The sequence below is a fragment of the Balaenoptera borealis genome (assembly GCF_965194805.1).
Source record: "Balaenoptera borealis genome assembly, chromosome: 1".
NCBI classification, from domain to species: domain Eukaryota; kingdom Metazoa; phylum Chordata; class Mammalia; order Artiodactyla; family Balaenopteridae; genus Balaenoptera; species Balaenoptera borealis.
The window spans coordinates 135,284,069-135,303,794 of NC_138860.1; the positions used below are offsets into that span (position 1 = coordinate 135,284,069).

Sequence of the window (19,726 nt, forward strand, 5' to 3'; positions counted from 1 at the left end):
GCTTAATTATTAAATGTCAAACCAAACTTTTTCTCAAACCAGGGACTATCATCTAAGACAATCATTGTAATTGTATGCATATATATATGTAATTGTTCAAAGATTCTCAAGTTTTATAAACTTTAACATTTCTGTTTAATATACTAAATAGCAATTACTACTATTTCTGATTTTACAATGAGGAAACCTATCTCTAATCTACTGAGGGCTCTCAACCAAATAATTTCTCAGAGATTAAGTTATCTATTAAAAGCTTACATAACATCCAAGCAATTACATATAGTAGTGACTGTAATTTTTTTGAAAAACAGAGCATAAAATACTTACAAATATAATTTCTATTTAAAATCAGAGTATGGGGTAATAATGTGTGTGTGGGGGGGTTATACTTTGTTGCCTCGTCTGCTTAATTATATTTAAGCACTGTGCAATCAATCACCTGAAAGTGAAAAAAGAGAAATATTGTCATTAACTTTCCAATATTAATATATTTTAAGCACTTTTGTTTTTAAAATTATTCTCTTCTGAGCTACATATTGCAAAAAAATGAAGATTGACAAAAATGTTTATTCTATATCTTAGTCCTGGCATCTATTTTATGCTCAAAAGTATTACATATCATTGTATTTAAGATGATCAGCATTGTGTTTGACTAAGTAAAAACAGCTTGAAGGAACAGACTGACTAGTGTACTTGATGCATCCATTTGATTTCTTTATTTAGATAAAATGCAAACTCGTTTTTTAAAATTATAAATACTCATTAAAGCATACTTTTCAAAGAAAATCTAAAATTACAAGAAAGTGGAAATTATAAAGTAAAATCATACACAGCTCATCTAAGCTCAACTACTGGTCTTTTCCATCATTTTTCCCCCTGTGGATTTTTAATGTAATCATTATTTCTTTGTGGATAATTCCTAGGTAGAGCTAGATATCTCAAAAAATAAAAAGAAAAATGCCAGAAAATAATGTGGAATATGTGACTATAGATAAACATCAGTCTGTTGTTTTTGTCTCTAGACATGGCGCATGAACATAGTTCCACAAAGAAGGCTATTTATCCATTTCTTTTAAAAATGAAGAAAATAAATTACTGAATAATTACTAAGTTTTATACTTATTTAAGTCTTTAAATTTTAGAGAATTCCCAAAACCGTCACTTCCTACACTTGCCAATCAGTCCCTGCCTCCTTCCCATTCCTTTTCCGTAAGCAAGTCTGGCAATTTGGTGTGCCCACTTCTCCTGTTGCAGGATCCCATTTTGAGCCCTGGGCTCTGTGGAGATCACCACAGTGTTAAGAAGGGAGAGAGGCACATCTGACTAAAACATTCTGACAATACCATTTCACCAAAATTGGAATTGTCTATATAATCATTGCTAATATTATACCAAGAAGGCTTAGGAGCTATTTTCAATTGCAAAGATGGAATATGAGCTTTAAAAACTTACATTAGAATAAGGGAGATTTAAGTCAGGCAAGAAGGATTAACTTGGAAATTCAGATTGAAAAAATTAAGTAACCTGGTTTCTAAGAATCAGAGGTATTCATCTAGGGGAATCTAGAGAATCATGTCCCATCCATAAACAAATAAATCTGTTTTAAGGGGAAAATTCAATTGAATTAAGATAAATAAACCTGTTAATAAGTAGTTATTTTTAAAATAAGCTGTTTGAAGTCAACTTTTTTCCATTTGGGGCACCTTACATTTGTCATAGCCAAGGAGAAAGGATAATAACATATTTGACAATATCAAAAAGTAATTAGTAACTGATAACTGCCTCATGGCAGATAATCTAGATAGAGTTCCTATACTACATGCTAAACCAGAAAAGATCAACAGACAGCAAAGCCAGCCTACCTTCCGACTAGGATTAAGAGAAAATATCCCCTAAAGGATCCCCTAGGGAATGCCAAATCTGGTACAATTCAGTCTCAGTGGAAAAACAATCTCTGAAAGACAGGAGAAAAGGAAACTTTACTCATTGAGTGCCTTTTACTTTTACAGAAAAGTGGAAATTGCTCCTAATACTATACCCACCATGATACTATATTCACCATTTTAAAGATGAGGAAAGGGAGGACCAGTTACTTTTCTAATAGTAGCAAAACTTAAACTGAAATCTAAACCTATCATTTCTTCCACTAAAAATTTGGTTTCTGATACTTTCTAAAATATTTCTACTAATTTAAAATTTATTTCAAATACAACCACTATCATACTACTTAGTCATCAAGCCTGGATGCAAATAAAATCTTTGATTGTTCAGTAATTCCCACTATTGATTAGTGGGCCAAATGCTTCTTGAATAATAGTAACCAAGTAACAAGTATATATTATGCCAGGGATTCCACTAATTAGTCAATTAGTCTTTATGTATAGATTTGATAATTCTATTTTGCAGATGAGGAAAGTGAAGCTCAATAAAGTTAAATAACTTGGCCAACTTTCCACACAGGATGAAAATCTGATTCCAAACATCATCTGTATCTGTTGGGCACTGTGAACTACTACCTTGAGGTAGTTCACAATTTCAACATTAGATCACTACATTCCTTTTGATGACATTTTAAAAAACTAGTCTTCCATTGGTTACTGTGGAAATATAAGTACCACGCAAAAATTAATGTGGAACACAAAATAATAATGACTGTGTCCAATCTGATTCCAAACTTTGAGAAGTTCTGCCATGTCCAAAAGGTACTAGGCTATTAGAACAAATGTATATATTATGTCACTTGGACTTAACTATGTCATAAGCAGAGATGTTACATAATTCTTTTAGAGTTCCATAAAAAAGTTACTCCTACATTAAAGGCTTTGTGAAGCTAGAATGTTAGAGAATCTCTGTTCAAGTCTCTGGTTTTTAACTTAGTAGATAAATCTCTAACCTCATAGGACATAGTCTACAGGGTTGACTTAAATAAGTTCATAAATTCATCCTCAAAACAAGTCATTTTATATCAGTTCCAACATTAAATTTACATCAAAGAGCTTTACTTATTTAAGAAAAAGAAGAAAGATGAAACTATCATATCCAATATTTGTATGATTAGTCTGTTTGTGGACATTTCTTGTTCTAATATGTTCATAATATTATACTAGATGGATGATAAAATAAGTTTAAGAAGCTACCAACAAAAATCTCAAAACTTGCTGTTTCTCAAGTTTCTTTAACTTGGATTCATCCATATACATATCTTCATCTCCTTCCAGAAAGGGAGCACAGGGGTATCTCCCATTTACAAGAGCAACCCTTGCATTGAGACATAGGACTAAGAATTCAGGATCAAAGAATCTACCACACTAAAAGAAGAAACACCGCTAAGTGTTAGGGAATTATGTGAATAGTGCATTTGTATTAATGATCAACTAATCCAAGAAGCAATACATTATTACTGAAGCTATTATAAAGAGAGTTGAAAAAGTACTTAAAAACCTAGATATGAAGGCTAAGCTGATGTGAAATGTAGAAGAGACTCAAATATTCTTCATAACCATGACTGGTTATGAGTTATTATTTCAGTGGTATAATAGGAAATAGTACTAGACCTGACTTTGAATGATTTGGGGGAGATATTAAGTACCTAACATAGTGCCTAAGACAAGTAGCTACTTAACAAATGGTAGTTAATATTTTTAATTTGGGGTTTCAACAAACTTAACAGCTTTCTTTGCTACATGATTTTTCTTTAATATTTAAAGTATTTTATGGGACTTCCCTGGTGGCGCAGTGGTTAAGTCCGCCTGCCAGTGCAGGGGACACGGGTTCGAGCCCTGGTCCTGGAATATCCCACATGCCACAGAGCAACTAAGCCCGTGCGCCACAACTACTGAAGCCTGCGAGCCTAGTGCCCATGCTCCACAACAAGAGAAGCCACCGCAATGAGAAGCCCATGCACCGCAACGAAGAGTAGCCCCTGCTTGCCACAACTAGAGAAAGCCTGCATGCAGCAATGAAGACCCAACACAAACAAAAATTAATTAATTAATTAATCAATTTTTTTTTAAAATAAAGTATTTTATGATATCCTACATGGGAGAGAGTATAAAACAATTCTCAATCTTATACAAGGATAGAACCATTTTTATTGACACATATCATGAGATGTATGTTCCAAAAAACAAGCTAGAATGCTGATAAACATCCAGTGCTTTTAAATTAAGATGTTAAGTGTAATCACCAGGGCAACCACTAATAAGGTAACTTAAAAATGTACTAAATATTAAAATATACACTAGAAATATTTAACAAAAAAGAACACAAGAGTGGAGGAAGAAAGAACAAAAAAGACGAAAGATACAGAAAGCAAATGGCAAAATGTCAGACAAAAATCATATCTTATCAGCAATTACATTAAATATAAATGGATTAAGCATGCCAATCATAAGGCAGGGATTGGCAGGATGTATTTTTTTTAATGATCTAATTATATGTTATCTACAAGCAACACATTTTAGATTCAAAGGCATAAATAGGTTAAAAAAAAAAAGGGATGGACAAAGATATACTATGCAAAAAGTAACCAAAAGAGAACTGAAATGGCTATACTAATATCAGAAGAAATAGACTTTAAGACAAAAATTGTTACTAGAGATAAAGACATTTTATAATGATAAAAGGGGTAAATTTATAATGCATAAGGGAATTCTATGAACAACTCTATGCCAATAAATTAGGCAACCTAGATGGAATAGACAAATTTCTAGAAAGACAATAGCAACAAAAATTGACTCAAAAACAAATAGAAAATCTGAATATACCAATAAGAAGTAAAGAGATTGGATAGTAATTTTAAAACTTCCCCAAAGAAATATCCAGGCCCACACTGCTTCACTCATGAATTGTATCAAACATTTAAAGAAGAATTAATACCAATTATTTGCAAACTTTTTCCAAAAGTGGACATAGAGGAAATACTTCCCAACTCATTCTATGAGGCCAAATTTACCCTGATAACAATATCAGACAAAAAAATCACAAGAAAACCACAGACCAATATCACTTATGAACTTACATGAAAAATCCTCAATAAAATACTAACAAACCAAATTCAACAATACATAAACAGGACTCTACACCATGACCAAGTGGGATTTCTCCTAGGAATTCAAGAATTAGCTTAATATCCAAAAATTAATATAATGCACCATATTAATGGAACAGCAGACAAAGCCACATGATCATCTCAATAGATGCAGACAAAGCGTTTTGAAAACATTCAACAATCGTTCATTTTAAAAAATGAAGAAAAAATCACAAATAGAAGGGAACTTCTTCATCCTGATAAAGAATATCTATGAAAAAAACACAGTTAACATTATACTTTATGATGAAAGATTGAATTTTCTCCCCAAGATTAGGAACAGGATGTCTGCTCTCCCCACTACTATTCAACAGTGTACTGGAGGTTCTAGCCACAGCAATTAGGCAAAGAAAAGAAATAGAATGTATACAATTGGAAAAGAAGGAAAACTATTTACAGATGACATGATTTGTATGTAAAAAATTCTAAGGAATTCACTTTAAAAAACCTATTAGAACTAATAAACAAGTTCAGCAAAGTTGCAGGATACAAGATCAATATACAAAAATTAGTTGTATTCTATATACTAGCAATGAACAACCTGAAAATAAAATTAAGATAGCAATTCCATTTACAATAGTATCAAAAAATAAAATATTTAGAAATAAACTTAATAAAATGTTTCAAGGCTTGTACACTGAAACTACAAAACACCATTGAAAGAAATTAAAGAATTCTCAAATAAATGGAAAAAATCCCATTTTCTTGCATTGGAAGATTTAATATTGTCAAAACGGCATTACTACCCAAAAAGACCTACAGATTCAATGCAACTTACATCAAAACTCCAGCTGTCTTTAAGCAGAAGTTGATGAGCTGATCCTAAAATTCCTAAGGACATGCAAAGACCAAAAATAGCCAAAATGATCTTAAAAGGAAGAATAAAATTGAAGGATTCATACATTCCCACTTCAAAACCCACTACAAAGCTGTTGTAATTAAGACAGTGTGGTACCACCATAAGGATGGAGACATAGATCAAATTAACAGGGTCAAGAGTCCAAAAATTAACTCTCACATTTGGTCAAATGATTTTCAACAAGGGTAGCAAGATAATTCAATAGGGAGAGAATAGTATTTTCAACAAATGATGCTGGGAAAACTGGATATACACATGCCAAAGAATGAAGCTAGACCTCACATCATATGTAAAAATTACCTCAAAATTGATCACAGAATTACATGTAAGGGCTAAAACTTCAAAACTCCTAGAAGAAATCATAAGTGTAAATCTCCAAAACCTTGGTTTAGGCAGTGGTTTCTTAGATGTGATACCAAAAGCATAAACAACAAAAGAAAAAGGTAGATAAATTAGACTTTACAGATTTTTTTTTTTTTGGCCATGCAGGGAGGCATGCAGGATCTTAGTTCCCCAACCAGAGATCAAACCTGCACCCCCTACAGTCGAAGCGGGGAGTCTTAACCACTGGACCGCCAGGGAAGTCCCCTATGGAAATTTTAAAAATCTGTGCTTCAAAGAACTCCATCAAGAAAGTGAAAAGACAACCTACAGAAAGGGAGAAAACATTTGCAAAAAAATATAGCTGATAAGAAACTTGTGTATCGGGGCTTCCCTGGTGGCACAGTGGTTAAGAATCTGCCTGCCAATGCAAGGGACACGGGTTCGAGCCCTGGCCCGGGAAGATCCCACATGCCGCGGAGCAACTAAGCCCATGCGCCACAACTACTGAGCCTGAGCTCTAGAGCCCATAAGCCACAACTACTGAGCCCACGTGCCACAGCTACTGAAGCCCGCGCGCCTAGAGCCCATACTCTGCAACAAGAGAAGCCATGACAATAAGAAGCCCGCGCACCGCAACAAAGAGTAGCCCCTGCTCACCACAACTAGAGAAAGCCCGTGCACAACAACAAAGACCCAACACAGCCAAAAATTAATTAATTAATTAAAAAAAAGAAACTTGTGTATAATATATACATATATACATTTATATATATTCTAATAATATTCCTAGAAATATTTATTAATAATTGTTATTCACTCGTATTTCAAAGCTCGCTTTGACGAAAGCTTAGTCATTTAAAAATTGTACGTGTCATTGTGTCCACTTCCCATCATATATTTTATAAAATAGAGAATACATAATACTTGGCATCCTTTTAGAATAACAGAATCTTAAAATTGAAAGAACTTGAGAAGTCATCCAGGCCAGCCTTTATCTGGTATAAATCTTTTTCACATTTTAGGGAAGGGATTATCTAATCTCTTTTTCAACCCCCTGGTGACAGGAACCCATTATTTCTGAGACAGTGGGTACACTAATTTACAAATCTATTTGTGAGAAAACTAGTTTTTACTGAGATAAAACCTACTTACATTAGGATTATAAACAATAACTCTGTTACCAAGAGGAACAGCAGGAAAATCTTGCTTTGTTCTAAGAAAGTGGTGCTTGTGAATATTTTTTATGTTAGCCTTTAGATAACAGGTATATTCAAAGTATATAAACCACAATATCACAAACAGTCCAATAGTAAATAGTCACTAAGATATTAAATTTTGTGGCCTTAAAAATTAAATGGTAGAACCATAATGCCTCAAACTAGAAATGTGTTTAAACATCATGTAAGAGAGATGTGTCAAACGGAGACATTTATTTTTTTCTGACTTCAGGGGAGTTCACTTGCACTAATAAGCTTAACATTTAAGAAAAATATTAGTAAATTAACTTTATGGTATAAATAGCTAGAGTTTTACATGACGTTATAAGTAATCCTTGACAACGTAAATGTTGAAGATAAAAGTTACTATAAGACATGTGATGAAAGAGCTTTGGCAAGGCTCTATTGCTATCCATAGGATTGTGAAAGCCTCCTCACCTCTCTCTCTCCAGTGTCCTCAAAATGAGAGGGACTGGACCATATTATCTTTATGGTTCCTTCTAGCTTTGATAATTCTGTATAGGATGCATACATTAGGAGAGCATAGGGGTTATTCTATATTGATTTAGAATTAAATAATATTTTCAGTATTTACTGATAATCAGCTGTATGCCAGGCTCTCTATTCCAAGCACAGTGGTGAAACAAAATAAGCAAGTATCCCTGACATCGTGGAGCTCATGTTCTAGTGATTGAGCAGAAATGAACAATGTAAGTAAGTAAAAATATGTATGTTTGACAGTGGTTAGTGTTAAGGAGAATAAATAAAGTAGGAAGGAGGTATATGAAATATTGGGAGGGGATTAAAACTTTAGATAGGATGGCTAGGCAAAGTCTTAATTACGTGAAATTTGAGTCATGCCTGAGGAAAGAATCTACAATGGAGTGAACTAGTGAAGTATGAAGATGAAAGCAGAGAGGTCTAGGGAAGTGGGAGGTTGGTGAGATCATGTGGACTTTCAGATTGCAAGCCATTGGAGAGTTAAACAGAGGTGTAAGGTGATCTGGTTTACAATTTAACATCATCTTTTGGGTAGCTATTCAGAGACTAGACTGCAGTGGAACAAGCCAGAGATAAGGAGGCTGTTAAGAAGCTACTGCAATAATCCAAGCGAGAAAGGATGGAGGTTTGGACTAAGGAAGTGATGAAGGTGATGAGAAGTGGAATTCTGGATATATTGTGAGGATAGGGCCAACACAATTCGCTGACAGATTTGGTTGAGGGGAAACAGTAAAGAGTCAAAGATAACACCAAAATTTTTGTCCTGAGCACCTGGAAGGATAGAATTACCATTAATGAAAAAGTCAGTATGAGGAGATGGTTTAGTGACAAATATCAGAAACGGTTTTTGAAATGTTAAGTTTGAGATGTCTATAGCAATCCACGTGACATATCAAGTAAGCTGCTGGTTATAAGTTTCTGGAGTTGAGGAGAAGTCAGGTCTGCAGACAAATATTTGAGAGTCATTACCACATATACGGTATGTAAAGCCATGAAATTAAGTAAGATCAACAAGGCAAAGGATAGAGAAAGGGAAATAAAGAGTTTCAAAGACTGAGCTCTGGGGTGCTCCAACATTTAGAAGTCAGGGAGATGAGAAGGGATTAACAATGAAAATTTTAAAAGTGTAGACAGAAATATACAAGAAAAACAGTCAAGGTGGGTGTTATAGAAGCAAAGTGTTTTAAGAACAAGTGGGTGACCATCTGTGTTAAATATTAGGAGAGGTCAAGTTAGAGAAGGATTGAGAATTGACCTCATCTCCTCATTTAACTTAGCAATGTGGAAGTCATTGGCTGACTTTGTTAAGAGTAGTTTCTGCAGATTGGTGGGAAAAGATACTTGACTGGTATAGGTGCAAGAATGAATGAGGGGGAAAATTGGAAATATAAAGCATAGGAAACACCTTCAACAAGTTTTTCCATAAAGGGAAGGAGAGCAGTGAGATGATAGTGGGGGCGACTGGGAGAAATTTGGATCCAAAAAGCTCTTTTTAATTGAAGAAATTATGGCTTATTTATATGCTGTTAAGAATGATCTGGTAGAGAGGGGAACATGATGATTTGGTAGAAACAGTGGGATATTTCTGGGGCAATGTCCTTGAACAGGCAAGAAAAAAATGGAATCTGGGGCACATATACTTTGGATAGGCTGAGGAAGTTTAGTACTTATGCAAAAAACTTATTATAATGAATAGACATGGAATTTAAGCAGAGTGAGACAGGAAGATAAAAAATGATCATTAGGATAGGGTCAGTGGTCATGTCAGGCCAAACTATTTTGGGAGTTAGAGAAAATAGAAGGCAATGGTTGCAAAATAGAGTGTGTGAAATTGAGATTATAGACAGTTTGCAGTAAGGGGTATAACAAGATTAAGAATAGGACCTGGGAATGAGTGACCAAGGAAGTGTAAAGGAGAGGAGTCAAACAACCTATGATACCAGAGCACAGGTACAATCATCTAAATGAATGTTGAAATTCCCAAGAATTATGACAAAAGTGGCATTGAATGGGAAGAGAATGATCCAATAGCTAAATGTTCAACAGATGAAGGGTAACAACCTAGAAAATGCTTAAATAATTACATTAGGAGAAATAATAGATGGTAAAATCCGATAACATGAGATTTAAGCTGGATGTTTTTTATGGAGGAGAAAGAGAGAAATGGCCTGAAATGCCAGGCCCCATGGTATGTTTCCGGGAACATATGTCCTCTTAATACATGATTCTTCTCTTTGTTCCCATATGCCCCATGTACCTTTCTTCTAAGTCACTTACCATAATTGTTTCATAATTAATTGTTACCCACTAGACTCTAAACTCCTTAAGAGTAGAATCCTTGTTTTATTTATATTTGTGTCTCAGTAGCTAGCACTGTGCCTGGTACTTAATAAGGACTTAAATATTCATTGGGTGAGTGAATAAATGAACAAATGAATAAAGACCAAACTGGTATTTGTATCTATGAATGAATATCTCACATGAAATTTTAAATGTAAGTTTCTTGACCTTAAATATCCATTTGACTATTTCCAAAGACCAAATGTATAAGGTGTTTACAAAGTTGTCCACATCAGTCTCTAAACATAGACTCAGTATCCATTTGCTATTCTCTTATCATGAGAGTCGCTAATAATCTGTATTTCAGTATATTTTCATTGTATGAAGGAATCCTAGGTTCCTAAGAAAGTGGTGTTAGACCACTATCAGTAGCACCTAAGAAAATAAAAGGTTAGGGTTTAAAAATCCTAAGAAGCAAAATAACTTTCACTATAATGCTAGCCCTATCTCATTGTGGTTATAGCTACAGGCTTCATGACAGAACTATTGCAGAACTTTTACAGCCACATCTTTCATCTGAACCAAGCAACCATTGTCTAAACAGCCATTGCAATCAGAGACCAAAAAACTCTAGAGCAGGAGGTCTCCATGGGGGTGAAACAACCATAGGGGAATTTTGGAAATATATAAGGCACATTGAGTCATCAGGAAGATGGAAAAAGGAACACACCGATAACATTTTAAGCCAATCCAGAGATGTCAATTTTCCTGTAATCTAGGGGACTACTGATCAAAGAAGAACTCTGTACTCTTTGTAACTTCAAATATCATGCTAGACATTTAGAAGAGTGAAAAATTTGTTCATAATTATTAGAGCCTAGAACATGACTCAATTTTACATTTAAATCTACTATATTTTCCTTGATTTTAATATACACAGAAATTGCCAGGAATACATGACCATGTGTAAAGAGGGAAAATTATCCTTTATTGGTTTGAGATTTTGATAGTTGACAATTTCATATGATTATGTCACTGATGGCAAAACCACTCTGAGTTGCCAATACAGCAAAGCTGTGTGAGTTTATATTTGCAGCTGTTGCATTTGTGGTGATTCTGCATAAAGGTGCAAGCCTCTAGGCACTCATGTGTTCTAATGGAGTTGTTCCCTTATATTTCCTACCGAAATACATATTATTTTATCAAACTTTGTTTTTTCACACTTTCTCATTCATATATATATATATATATATATATATATATATATATATATATATATGAATAGTGTGATGTTATTATATAGCTTTAAAATTATGTGTACAATTGGGTTATATCACCTATTTCACTTCAAATTAGTAAAGGTGATGTTACAAAATCTAAGTTATTAAAAAACTGTTCTATAGAAATACTGTTTGAAATCATGAAGGTTAAGAAATTCTGCTGCAGAGCAGCGGTGTCCAATAAAACTTTCTGCAATGATGGAAACGTCCTATATCTGCATTGCTCAATGCAGTTTGCACTAGCTACTTGTGCCTATTGAAATGTGAGTATACGGAACTGAATTTTTAATTGGCATTTTTATAAGCAAGGAAACCCAGGGTCAATATCCTTTTGAGGATATTGGGAAGGATAAACAGGGCTCATGACAGGGAAAAGTAATGGATATGTTTGGACCAATTCAGAGGGCCCTGTGTAAGGATTTTGGTTTTGATCTGCTAGCATGTGAGAAATCATTGTTGATATGACCATATGAATCAAATTATTAGTATAGTATCAGGCCAAATTCAGCCTACTCTCTTTTTCATTATGGTTGAAGCTATTACTAGAAGATTGATTTTTAACAGAAAAACTGTAGATGAAATTTTATAGTAGAGTGTCTTATAGCTATAAATCATCACTGAAAATTCCCATTTCCATAGAATAAAGAAAAACGTTTCCACATAACTGAAGCATGTGTAGGAAATAAATATTGCCTCGGGGATCAAGATTTTCATCACGTATATTTTTTTAAAATACTGGCTTTGTGTTGGATACTTTGAACAGCTAAATAATTTAAATCTCCTACCTAGTAGCTACAAATAGCTTTTGTTGGTTATCTGAAGGAATAATATGCTGAAATATGAATGAGAGAAGTCATTAATCACACAAAGTGTCAGTGCACTAGAATTTGGGAGAGCTGTTTCTCCATATGTGGATGATGGGCAGGAAGACTAGGGCAGGTTCTCCTCTAGCGAGTGGTGAAGAGTTAGGTTTGGTGATAGACTTGGGTTTGAATCCTGGCTCTGCCATTTCTGAGCTAAGTCTGGTGCCCCATTGGTAAAAAGGGGTTAATGAAAGCCCCTATTTCACATGTTTACTGTGAGGATGAAACAAGAGTAAGCATGTAAAGTGTTAAGAGCAGTGTCTGAAACTAGAGGAGTACCAAGTAAATGTTGGTTGTCATGGTTAGAGTGTTTGTAGAGGGGTAGGTTTTGGGGAGGTTTTCTCAGATGTTCTCTCAAGCAGCAAAAAGGGTTTTCGAGTCAGATGGATCTGGACCAGAATCCACATTCTTCCATATATTATCTTTGTGAACTTTGACAGTTTATTTAAAACTTTCATCTATAAAATGGAACAACAAGGGTAAGTACCTTGTTTCCTTCTCTAGAACATAAGTACCTTGAAGGGAAATGCTACATCTTACCATTCTTCATATCATTCTTGACATACTGCTGTACTTAAGTTCTCAATAAACAGTATTTGTTCACTAACTGATAGAGTGTACTCAGAGCCTCAAAGGACAGGAACACAGGCTCTGCATTCTGAGGATCCTTGCATGGCACATTTTGGGACACATAGTAGATTCTTAATAAGTAGATCTTTTGACAGCACGTGGACTGCCTAAACTTTATGTGAGATCTGTCATTCACTTTTTAATTCTGAAAGGGAGAGAATGACTGCTGTATTTATAAAAAGCTTGCTAAGTCATAGTATACTGGTAAGGTAGCTAATGTTCCTGATTTGCTAATTTGCTTATTTGCTTTGTAATGAGTAAACCAAAGTTCAGAAAAAGTAACTTGCCCAAATGTACTCAATTAGTAAGTAGTGGAGGAGACATCAGAACTCAAAACTATCTGACTTCAAAGTCCATCCTTTCCTACCATTCTTCATTGCATCTAAATTAAGGAAAGATAAAAGAATGGCAAAAACACAACCCAGTTTAAAGGTTATTAGAGGAAACTGAAATAGGCTCAAGTTAGTGTCTATATCTACTACTACCTACACATGCGTTCATCCCCCTTCATAGTAAACTAAGCTGCAGAGTGTAAAGGAGTATCAGAAGCCCTGGGTTCTAGCCCTATTTTGCTTCTCATAAGCTATGTAACCTGAAGCAAAACACTCACGTAAAATGCCCTGAAGTTTGTCCACAAAGTTGCAAGAATTATACCTGCCCTAACAGCCCTCCAAGATTATTCTAAGACAAGTGAGATGACATATATAAACATCTTTGGTAAACTGAGGAGACGGATTCAAGTGTAAGGCACTGATTCAAATAATGTAACTGTTCGTTTTGAGAGTAATTAAATAGACCAATTAGCAGTGAAGTTTTAAAAACATAATAAACAAAACCAAATCACAAAGAAGAAGTCAAGTCACTTTTACTCCTGTTATTGAAAGCAGCTTTTTTGTCATCCACAGAGGTTGCTTGGGAAACCACTGCAAGTGGATTACAAATATGTTGACTGCCAGCTCTGCTCACAACCACCACACACACACACACACACACACACACACTTACTTCACATTGCTTCCCCAACACAGACTCGCTTCACAAAATGTTCGTAAGAGTGATCCCAAAGGGGTTTTGGAGTGAGAATCAAAAGGTTGAAGAGAAAAAGGAACAAGAACAAACAGGGCCATACAGTTATGTCAAGTTCACCCTGTTTCCTGTAATCAAAAGGGAAGGTTTGTTTAACTGCACAAACAGTGGCCATGAGGAAACACCATTCCTAAAACACGACAAACAGTAAAATTCATTCTGCCTCCATAGAACAAAAGGTCCTCCGCTGAAGTATTTGTTGTTTGGAAGCCACCGTGGAGAGGAAGATTCTTCAGTATGCCCAGATCACTCACCATTTGAAAAGAGGTTTGATTCTCAAAAAACTCTGTGAAGTAGGCAAGGCAAATAAATATTCTTTGTTTACTCAACCCTTTCGCTCAACTAATATTATTGAGCAACCACTATGTTCCAAGTACTGTCTGGACCAGTGAAGGTGGAAATGTTCTATACCATGTTGTCTGATGCTATAATCACTGGCCACATAGGACTGTTGAGCACTTTAAATGTGCCCAGCATTTTTACCCACCCTCCCAAGTTGGGCCCCAACAAGAGTCCAGCCCCGCGTTGTCTGAGCCAAAAGAACGAAACCAAGTTTTGTTCAGAAGCAAAGGAAAGTTTGCTTTGTTGATCAAAGAATGGAGAGGTGAGAGTTGCGCTCTAGAGCACAGGCTCTCCCGGACAGGCCATGGGCGGGGCTGCTTTATAGGGGTTTCCCGGCAGGGCGGGGGCGGGGCTCTCACGGGTCTGGCCCTGCTGCGCAGCTCGCGGCACTCGCTGCAGATCTCGGGTGCCGGGCGGGGGGGCGCGGCGTCTCTGCACACGGCCCGCCGCCGCCAGCTTGGGTGGAGGTGGCCTGCATGGAGACTCGGCACAGACCCCTGAGCGGAGGTGCTGGCTCAGCTGTTTAGTACTAGGAACTCTGGTCTGAAGAGCTGGGGGCTAGGCCTCCGCACATGGCACCCTATAAGCAAATGAAACTGGATGAAGCACAAAGGAAAAGAAAAAAAAAACGGTTAGACTTTATCTTATTACCCAAATTCTATTTTATTTATTTATTTATTTTTGGCTGTGTTGTGTCTTCTTTGCTGCGCGCGGGGTTTCTCTAGTTGCTGAGAGCAGGAGCTACTCTTCGTTGTGGTGCGCAGGCTTCTCACTGCAGTGGCTTCTCTTGTTGCGGAGCATGGGCTCTAGAGCGCAGGCTCAGTAGCTGTGGCTCACGCACATAGTCGCTCCGCGGCATGTGGGATCTTCCCGCACCAGGGCGTGAACCCGTGTCCCCTGCGTTGGCAGGCGGATTCTTAACCACTGCGCCACCAGGGAAGTCCCCAGATTCTATTTTTAATTCCTGGGAATTGTTCATGGGTTTTACAGGTGACAGCATAACTGAGGAATTGAATTTTTTTTTTTTTTTTACCGGAACTGAATTTTTAATTGGCTTTTTTGTAAGCAAAGAAACGCGGTCTCAGCAAGTCAATTAGCTGCTTTCACCAATATCTCCTCTTTCTACCTCCACCCTTTCTTCTCAAGGATCAAAGCACAGTCCTGAAGCCACTCTCTTTGCCTGAGTCTTGCCCTGACTTTCATAACTGTCCATGTGGATGGCCAACTGGTTCTAACCAGTGGAGAAAACACCCACTTTACACCCCCAAGGTGGATCTGCCTGCCCCCCTGGATACATGTCTAGTTTCCATATTCTGGCTACACCAAGACTGACTTGTCTCATCATCTGCCAACCCCAATATTTCCAATGTGTTGCTGACCATACTCTGGAGAAATGTATAATATACCTGGACAGGTGAGGCATAAATCTCCAGGAGCCAGCAAATCATATTTCCCTGAAAAAAGCATCCTAGGATGAGGAGGAAGAGAAGCATGCTAAACTAAGAAAGTATCATGTGATAGGATTTTAAAGATGAGTGAAGGGAAAAAAAAAGGATTTCTTGTTCAGGTCTTCCTTATTCTTTTAAGGGTACAGAACAGATACAATAATATAAATATTAACAGTAACACATTGAGCACTTATCATGCCAGGCTCTATTCTGAGTAAGTGTATAATGTCATGCAATCCTTCCCCAATACCTATTTCACAGATGAGAAAGCTGAGGCACAAAGAGGTTATGAGACTTGCCTAAGGTCTCACTTTGTTAGGAGCAAAGCTAGGGCTTGGACCAAGGCAGTCTGGCTCCAGAGTTGTCACTCTCAACCACCAGCTCTGCTGCTCCTCAATATTAAACTGCTGCTACCACTCTACTAATTCTACCTCTGATGCTGCTGCTGCTGCTACAACTATTACATCAGGAGTCCCCAACCCCCCGACAGTGCCCCCCCCATACTGGTCCCTGGCTTGTTAGGAACCTGTTAGGAGCACAGCAGGAGGTGAGCAGCGGGCGAGCAAGCGAAGCTTCATCTGCTCCCCATCGTTCACATTACCACCTGGACCATCCCCCGCAACCCTGGTCTGTGGAAAAATTGTCTTCCACGAAACAAGTCCCTGGTGCCAAAAAGGTTGGGGACCGCTGTACTACATTATACTGGTTAAGAGCACAGTCTCTGAAGCCAGGTTGTCCAGGGTTAAACTCCAGTTTCAACACTCACTAGTACTGACTTTGCAAGTTACTTAACTATTCTGTGCCTTGGTCTCACCCATAAAATGAGGGTGATTATGGTATCAACTTCATACGATTATTCTGATTTTTAAATAAAGTAATATATATAAAACATTTAGAACAAGTCCTGGCACATAATAAGAGTTCAATATCTGGTAATGTTACCATCTTGGCTTAGTTGGGGCAATTCATATAGTCATCTGAAAATTTGTTTGCAGTTTATCATTTGTTTCAATTATTTCCAAGAACACCTGACCAGGGGAAACTATTAATTCCTGATCCAACACTCTCTGATGTCACTCCAAAATAACAAACTAATAAAATACTTAGATAATAAAACTGGATGTAGGGACTTCCGTGGTGGTCCAGTGGTTAAGAATCTGCCTTCCAATGCAGGGAATGCGGGTTCGGTCCCTGGTCGGGGCACTAAAATCCCACATGCCTCGGGGGCAACTAAGCCTGCGCGCCACAGCTGTTGAGCCTGTGCCACGACAAGAGAGAAGCCCGCGCGCCGCAACAAAAGATCCCACGTGCTGCAACTAAGATCCAATGCAGACAAAAATAAAATATATACATATTTTTTAAAAAAACGATGTATTAAACAAGTTGTTCTCTCACCTCTCTAGAAACTCAAAATTCATGATGTGACCAGCACATTTAAACATACCCAGTAAATATTCGTTAAATATCTGTGATGATGATATATGATCTGTATAATTTGCCTCTTAATAACCATGAAAATTTTTAACTCAAGCACTAAACAATGAGCTTCCCTGGAGAAAATGAATTTGCCTGATATAAGCAAAGTATTTTAAAATATTTTAACAGTTTTTTTGTCTGTTTGTTTTATAAATGCACTTTATCAGATTAAGGATGTCTCCTTCTATTTCATATTTCCCAAGAGTTTTTATTATGAATAGATGTTGACTATTAAAGTGATTTTTTTGGTGTTTATCAACATATGATGTGTCTTCTATATTTTGTTGATGTGATGAATAAAACTGATTTTCTAAATTTGCATTATTAGAAATAAACCCAAGTTGGTTATATTTTATTATTCTTTTTATAAATTTCTGGATTTGGTGTCCCAATGGTTTATTTAGTAAGTGTATTATATCATGTTATCCTTCCCCAATACCTATTTCACAGATGAGAAAGCTGAGGCACAAAGAGGTTATGAGACTCGCCTAAGGTCTCACTTCTTATTAAGACTTTTACTTGGATTTAAAAAGATGGGCCTGAGTTTTCTTTTTTTAAGTTCTTGTCAGGTATAAGCTTATATAGGTGTCACAAAAAAAGTTGGTAAGTGTTCTTTTTGCCCCTATTTTCTAGAAAAGCTGTGTAAGATGCATTATTTCTTTCTTTATATATTTTGAAAAACTCATTGGTAATGCTGTTTGAAGTTTTGTCTATGGAAAGCTGTTTAATTATGCATTAAATTTTTTTAGCAGTTATATAATTCCTTGGTTTGTATGTCTTCTCTCACTTTTGGTAAGTTTTATTTTCCTAGAAATCTGTCTATTTCATTTAAATTTTCAAATGTTCTAACAAAAATTTGTTCATAATGCACTTTTATGGTTCTTTTTAATGTCCCCTTTTTCATTCCTTCTCACTTTTTTATAACTTCTCACTTTTTGTCTTCATAATTTTCATCTGACACTTATCAGTTTTACTAGTCTTTTCAAAGAGACAGTTTTTTACTCTGTCCATTTTATTATATACTTTTTCTCCATTTCAGTGTTTTCTGCTTTTATTATTTATTTTCTTTCTCCTGCTTACTATGTTTTTAATTTGTTGTTATTTTTGTAACATCTTGGGATGACTACTTAGATTCTTGGTCTGTTCTTTGTATGATTTCAATCTTTTGGATTTTGTTTGAGAAACTCAGGGTCACATTCCTAAACCAGGGTAGGCCACCGAGTTATGGTTGGTCACTGCATAATGCTCAGCATGAATTGGTCAGAAGAATTGATCCATCTTTATAATGCTCAAATTATAACTACTCAGTCTCCATGAAACTAGCCTGCCGTTTACCTGTGTTTTGAATAGTACCTTTTGAGAACATCTAATTTGTTCATCTCTTTTCCTACCAAGAATGCAGAATGGCTCCTCCCAGGTCTTCAACAGAGATATGTTCTTCTGTAGCAGCTTTTACTAAAGCTGGCCCAGCTAGGAACATAGACTCAGTTGTGTTTACAATTATACATTCCTCAGGTTAGGCTAGGAATGTAGGCAACTCCTGCTACACAAGAACCACACACCACTGCTACCTAAACTAAATGAGAGAAGTAAACAAAAGTCATTATTTTTCAGGCCTTAAGATTATATTGTTATATTTATCTTCTATGCCAATGTCTGAACAATTCATCTTATAAAACAATAAAATAAAACTTTTAAGACATGATAATACCCAGCCTTGGTAAGAACGTAGTGAAATTGGTCCCCTCATACATTTCTGGTGGAATAGGTGAGAGTATAAATTGGTATAAACTTTCTGGAAACAATTTGTAAAAATATATCAAAAGAAATAAGGAAATTAATAACCCTTTTATTCAATAATTTCACTAAGTAATCTAGCCTTTAAAAAAATGTGTCAACATTTCATAATGTGTGCAAATGTCAAATCACTATGTAGCACACTTGAGACTAACATATCATATGTCAGTATTTTCAATAAAAATTTTAAAATTTAGATCACAGAGAATAAAAACATATCAAATGACTTTATTATAATGAAATATTAGGAATAACCTAAATTTCCAACAAAAGATAAATGACTGAGCAAATTATAATACATCTATAAAATTTAATATTATGAAGCCATTGTTGATGACTATGGAGATAACATAGCAAATGAGGAAAATCCAGATGATGTTGATGTAAAGTTAAACACACAACTTACAAAGATCACGTGCATACCCTGATTATAATTATGTAAACATATGTATACAAAAAGAATAGTAGAAAGGAATGTATCAGAAAAATAATAATGTTTTATCAGTATTATATGGTGATTGTTTTCATTTTTTA

The 19,726-nt window shown here is 35.9% G+C and overlaps 1 protein-coding gene and 1 long non-coding RNA gene across 2 annotated transcripts in view; both read right to left on the reverse strand.

Annotated features, from left to right (window-relative positions):
• LOC309613562 overlaps positions 1 to 19,726 on the reverse strand; it is a 200,006-nt gene that overhangs the window by 63,450 nt on the left and 116,830 nt on the right. The window lies entirely within an intron of this gene.
• The window catches only part of LOC309613273 (uncharacterized protein), a 105,517-nt gene continuing 103,096 nt past the window's right edge, over positions 17,306 to 19,726 (reverse strand). Inside the window, exon 8 of the mRNA XM_082359908.1 lies at positions 17,306 to 18,971. Coding sequence (XP_082216034.1) covers positions 18,967 to 18,971 — 5 coding nt within the window. The 3' untranslated portion in view covers positions 17,306 to 18,966. The remainder of the gene's footprint in view (positions 18,972 to 19,726) is intronic.